This window comes from Lissotriton vulgaris, chromosome 7, assembly GCF_964263255.1.
Source record: "Lissotriton vulgaris chromosome 7, aLisVul1.2, whole genome shotgun sequence".
In the NCBI taxonomy this organism is placed as follows: domain Eukaryota; kingdom Metazoa; phylum Chordata; class Amphibia; order Caudata; family Salamandridae; genus Lissotriton; species Lissotriton vulgaris.
The window spans coordinates 73,892,350-73,898,348 of NC_141695.1; the positions used below are offsets into that span (position 1 = coordinate 73,892,350).

The 5,999-nt window shown below is 43.5% G+C and overlaps 1 protein-coding gene across 1 annotated transcript; it reads right to left on the bottom strand.

The window, feature by feature from the left end:
- Positions 1-607: 607 nt before the first annotated feature.
- LOC147700791 (olfactory receptor 5V1-like) lies at positions 608-1,534 on the bottom strand. Its single transcript, XM_086928492.1, has one exon. The coding sequence runs from the start codon at positions 1,532-1,534 to the stop codon at positions 608-610; it is 927 nt and encodes a 308-aa protein (XP_086784618.1).
- Between the last annotated feature and the right edge of the window lie 4,465 nt (positions 1,535-5,999).

A 5,999-nucleotide genomic window follows, 5' to 3' on the forward strand; every position in this document is an offset into this window, starting at 1 on the left:
CTGGTGTTTTGAAGCCTCTAAGCTTCTGAGCGCTTCTAGTTTCACAGCGGATTCCTGAGAGAGAAGACATGGTGGTGGCACAGTTCATGTCTAAAATGTTGTAAGGCATGCAAAAGTAGGAAAATAGAAATTAAACAACTTAACAAGTAACAAAAGGATACATGATGTAGAAAACTGTATACTTTGTTTACATTTTGTAAAACATCTCAACTTTACACAAAAAATAAATAAACTTATGTTTATATATCCAAATGTCCCTATGTATTTAAAGTTATGCCTTCAAAATCACTTTAAAAGCCTTAAATAGATCCCACCTTTTTATTTCAAAACTTATTTTGTCAAATGTTAGGTTGCTGTGACACTGAGATCTTTGTATTCATGATTTAAAATATTAATAATGTTGCTTTTATTAACATTTCTGTTGTGAAACTGTTCTGCAATTAAATGGTTGTGTCTTTGGAAATCTTCAATAAGGCTTCTTCTAAAACACTTGCAACAATATTGAAATTTGGAAAAACATAAACAGTTTGGGATTAATACATCAGTGGATGAAATAGTATTACAATAGCAGTTTAGAAAATGACTTTCTTTCATGCAGTATCATACATTACGTTGCTTTCTTTGATTTCCTCAGAGCTTTTTTAAACTCTGTATTTTTCAAACTGTATATAATTGGGTTAAACAGTGGAGTAACAGCGACATATGACAAAGACATTATCTTGTTGTCCTTAGTTGAATATGTGGATGTCGGCCGCAAGTACGTAGAAGAGAGACATGCAAAGAATAAAACAACCACAGTGAGGTGGGAGGCACACGTGGAGAAGGCCTTGTCCTTCCCACTCTTGGATTTGATTTTCATAATTGAGGCAGCAATTTTACTATAAGATATGATGATTAAAATAAATGACGTAATTCCTATTCCAACTCCACTGATGTAAATGAGTGTCTCATTGCTGAAAGTGTCACTGCATGAAATCTTTAACAGGGCTGCCAAATCACAGAAAAAGTGGTTAATTGTGTGGGAATTGCAAAAAGAGAGCTTGGACACAAGCACAATATGTGGAACTGCATGAATAAGACCAACTACCCAGCTCCCAGAAGCCATGCACATGCACACAGCCTTGTTCATGATGGTCATGTAGCGCAGAGGATTGCAGATAGCGACATACCGATCATAAGCCATGACTGTAAGAATGAGGATCTCAACCGTTGCCATGCCAATGAAAAAAAACAACTGTAGCAGACATTCAGTAAAAGACACCAGTATGCCATCCAGAAAGAAGTGGGCTAGCATCTGTGGAAAAAGGACTGTGACGTAACAGATATCAAGAAAGGACAAATGTGTCAAGAAGAAGTACATAGGTGTGTGCAGATGTGAGTTTGAGTAAGTTGTTGTAAGGATCAGAAGATTTCCTACTAGAGTTAACAGGTAAACTATTAAAAATGCAACAAAAAGTGGAATTTGCAACTGCGGAATATCTGAAAATCCAACAATTAAAAAATATTCAGGGGAGCTCAGATTTTCTTTATTCATTTATCCAGCAATGCAGCAATGTTAGAAATTGAAGATACCCTGTGGATAAAAAAAAATGAAGTTAATTGATTTGATTGATTGCTACTACGCATTAACAAAAAATAAAACTATTAAATGAAACATTGTGAGCACAGAGGTACTATTCTAACATGTATTATTATTTTGTCTCTCCTCATCTAAAGTGCAATACCACTTTTCTTGATGAACTATATTTTCTTCCTAGACCTGGGACACTGAGAGTGCAGCTCACAAAACTGGGAAAGGCCGTCTCTAACACTTGCTTCAACAACAGTTCCTGAATTTCATGTATTAAATAGAGCTAAATCACAATATAAAATCATCCAGGAAGCTGATGCCACTGAAAAATGTCTCTCAGATATACAAAGCTGAGTGATATTACTGTTCAATAAAACACACATCCTGAATGAAGTTTGAGCTGTGCCATAAAGTGTTGGCACTCCTGCTCACCACACTGTCAGTTCCATGGCCTCTAAATGATGACTGTGAACTGGTGGCACATTTGTTCTGCACACAGCTACTGCGAGCGGTGTATGGAGATATCTGCAAGGCATGGTGAAACTGGTGGGTAAAATAATGCAATAAGAAAACTCCTCCATATTTAGTCCACTTCTTTTTGTTTGTTTTTTTCGAAACCAAACTCCTGCATATGTTTTTAGATATGAAAACAGAGTGCCAAGAGTAATGCAACAATGGAGCAGTTTTGCTGAACTTACATCTGCAGCAACACCAGAGGAACCTTTTGTCAAACAATCCATCGAACGTAAAGAGTAACATCTGATCTGCCTGGCATGCTTACCTCACTAGCAGACGTCAATACCATCATAACCACCACCTATTAGGATGTTTGTAAGAGTCTATTACATTTCTTTACTGAGAAGATTCCTGCGGCAGCCGCTGCCAGCATTTCGTTTCCCGCCCTGGAGGCGTGTTTAAAGTCTGATTCGGGCTCCTGTAGCGCTGGAGCTGTTTTTTTTACTACATGGAGTGGGCAAACAACAAGCCCCAGCATTTCCTGGGGCAGCTGCCACCAGCCTCATGTTTCCCACACCCAGGGGCATGTTTAAAGCCTGCTTCGGGCTCCCGGAGTGCGGGGAATAGCCGGGCAAGTGCCTGGGTGCAGACGACGCAAAGAGCGGGCCCAACTGATCCTGTCAGCGCCTGTATAAGGCTGGGCTGGGCCTACTTCTTTGGTTGGTGATTAGAAGATGGAGACTGGATCCCTGTACAACTTCCACTACTCCTATATAACAGAGGGACTGATTAAAGGCCAGACACACTGGGATATCAGTGAGTGCATTTTTGTTTGGCAGGTTTCCTCGGGGACCTGCACATTCTGTTTATAGCTGCACATTTCCAAGTTATTTTGGGTTGTGGACATACTGGCCCTTATCCATCCCCCTAGTCGAATGGGGAGAAGGAAGGCACATTTAGCATCTACCACAGGCGAGCCGCACCTTACCATGAACATATTCCTGGCAAAGGCGGTAGGAACCATCAATAAAGACATCAACCAGGGTGAGAGGCAGCCCTAAGATGACATGGGAAGTATGTAATTGTGTCCCTCTCCTGCTTCCTCACACACCCTAAGGCCGTTCCACCTCTAGGTCCATCCCGCTGCCCACAGACCTAGCACCATCTGGGCCATTTTACGAGAGACTTTAGCTCCCTCGCCTTTCCCCCACTCATCTACTTCACCAACTGATCTGATGGCCCCACCGGCCCTGGCCCCTAAATAGCAGCAGAAGGCTATGAAGGGGACAGAAGCTCCTGCGGCTGATGGCCGGGTACAGTCAAGCCCCGCTACTAGGTCCAATGTCGAGGAATTAGCTAACCAGCTAGCGACTGCTCTACTCAACCTCAAGGCAACACTGAGCAACCTTTAATCACCGGTTTTGATCAGATTGGACACACTGGAGTCATCCTTAAGGGACTTTGGAAGTTAAGTGTGCACTGTTTTATCTGTTTGGGCAAAGTCCCCTTTAACTCAATTGTCAGTGAGACCCCATTGGTTGATGCTTCTCCTGTTTGGAATTCTGTAAATGACAGCGGTCCCCCGTATGTGAATGCTCCTCCAAAGGCCAATGGCGTGGTGGCTCAATCTATAGTGCAAGAGAGCTGCAGGTCGCGCTCAGAGGGTGGTGGTGCACCACTTGTTGCCAGTCCTTCCTGGGCCCTAGGCATGGCAGACGTGTCCTACTTGAGGGTGTATCCCTCAACGTTTTTACAGGTCCCAGTGATTGACCTCCCACCAGCATGCATACCTTACACAGTGGCTTTGTGAGGGGTACCTGGTTTGGGTGCTCAAAAGGAAGAACCCGCCACTCATTTGGGTTTTCCATCAGGGATTACCACAACATATTGATGGCACGGAGGGTGGCTTGGAAAGGCAACTCAAGTACATTTTTTGAAGGAGACTGTCTTATTATCTCAGTACAACACCTAAATTTAGCATGGAAAATCCTCCTTGGAGCATCTAAAACATTTTCCCCAGGCACATGAATCAAAATACCACTGCTGGCCTTTTTCTATACACCCCCATTGAGTAACCAGGATAAGAAGCCCAGCAGGGTGGAGGGTTCGATAAAGGAGGTATGGGGGGGCCGCTGCCATTCTCTAATCCCTTTGCACCCCTATCAGACTTGAACAAGCTAGACTGAATTCAGGAGTCAAAGGCTAGACCTATTGAGTCGCCTTACCCTTCATGCCGCCTGTGCCAAGGATCGGATGTAGACAGCAGCCCTGCAGGATCAAGCCCAAGTGTAATTCTATCTGCCCTCCTTTCACGTGTGCCCTCTATGTCCAACCCCGATGCCCGGATGAGACTTTACATGTCCACCCTTTCCCCGGCCACCACCGGTGGCACTTACCACAATCTCCTGGAATGTGGCAGACCAATCCCCCAAGTTTTCTGACAATAGATGATTATCATTTATCAGGTCACTTAAAGTCATATGCCTACAGGAAACTTGGGAGACAGAGAAAAACTTTATAAGAAGATTATCTCCCCAGTGGAAGTGCCTCAATAGGAAGAGCTAGCGGGGGGCTCATCATGTTTGTTGATTTAGAACTATGAAAGGAGTTACATAATTTTAAGTGGGATGGGTATGTATTTTAGGGCATTAAAATGTTTATGGGGAGAACTCCCCCAACCGCTATAGTTAATTTGTATAACTCCAAGAGGGGGAAAGGCCGGCTGTACAATTTGCAAGCCTTAAGATGCATCCTAGACTCCCAAAAGGAGCTTTGGGAACACAGATATCATATTAGTGCCCATCCTTTACAAAGAACCTATTAAACACCCAGCCTTGTGAGATCTCGGAGGAGTTGCATATGGAGCACACCTTGGAAGGGGAGGAGGCAAATATGTTTTTAGCCAACCATAATCTGATACCCACCTTAGATGACTGGCACACCAGGTCTATCTCACACCTGCCCCCCTCCTATAAGGAAAGAGGTTCGGCCACCATTATAGATGTTATTTTTGTGACAGCCTCCCTGGGAGTGGTCCAGGGTTTTTTCATATTGAACATAATCCATTTAGTGATCACAACCCACTGATACTCTTACTCATGGGGTTGGGCAACAAACCAAAGGGTAGTGAAAAGTCACAGGCACTCTAAATCTCAACAGATCAGGGCAGGCGCCTACATTGGACAAGTACTGATATAAAGGCCTTTAATTATAGCCTTTTCTCTTCCTGCCAGCATGGGATTGGGGTATGTTTAGACTTCCACACATCAAGTGAGGATATCTTAAACTCATAATCCTCCATTGCCCTGGTGGTTTTAATCTTTTAACCATACAGGCAGTGGGGCGGGGATAGTCTTCCCCCTCCTGGTTTGATCACAAGTATTCACAGGCATTGAGGAGCTTAAAGGTAGACTTGAAACAAGTGCCAAGGGAAAAGGAGCGAGTAACCTCCTGTCGGCAATTTACGAAAAATATGTTAAAAATCTTATACAAAAGCAGGCCTGGGAGGATCTAGTTAAAGCCGGGAATTGAGGGATTCATCCCTTTTTGGGAAGATTATCAATAGCCCATGCTTCACTGAACCATCTAGACTGCCAGTGTGACACCACCTAACGCCAGACCAGTGGGCCTCTCACTTTCAAAAGGTATTTCACGTAGATCCCCTGGCAGTGCTAAACACAGATTCACCTCTAAGTCACCCCATTAGCTTTACCTTGGAGGAGGTATACTCAAGCATTGAGCTGCTATCTATATCTATACTAATATAATAAAGAGAGAGCCCAAACCTTTGAGGCGGGTAATCTCAGAACACAAGGCCTACCTCCACAGAAATAGCAAGAAAGGGACTATCCCTCCCCCGGGAATATGTGATGATATTCCGCAAACCAACATCCCGCATACCATCACTTCGCAATTTTTATAACGCGGGACTATTACTCCGCAAAGACATAATTTCGAAAACTTTTACAACGCA

Coding starts and splice junctions, on each gene's coding strand:
- LOC147700791 (XM_086928492.1), bottom strand. CDS start 1,534: ATGAATAAAGAAAATCTGAGCTCCCCTGAATATTTTTTAATTGTTGGA.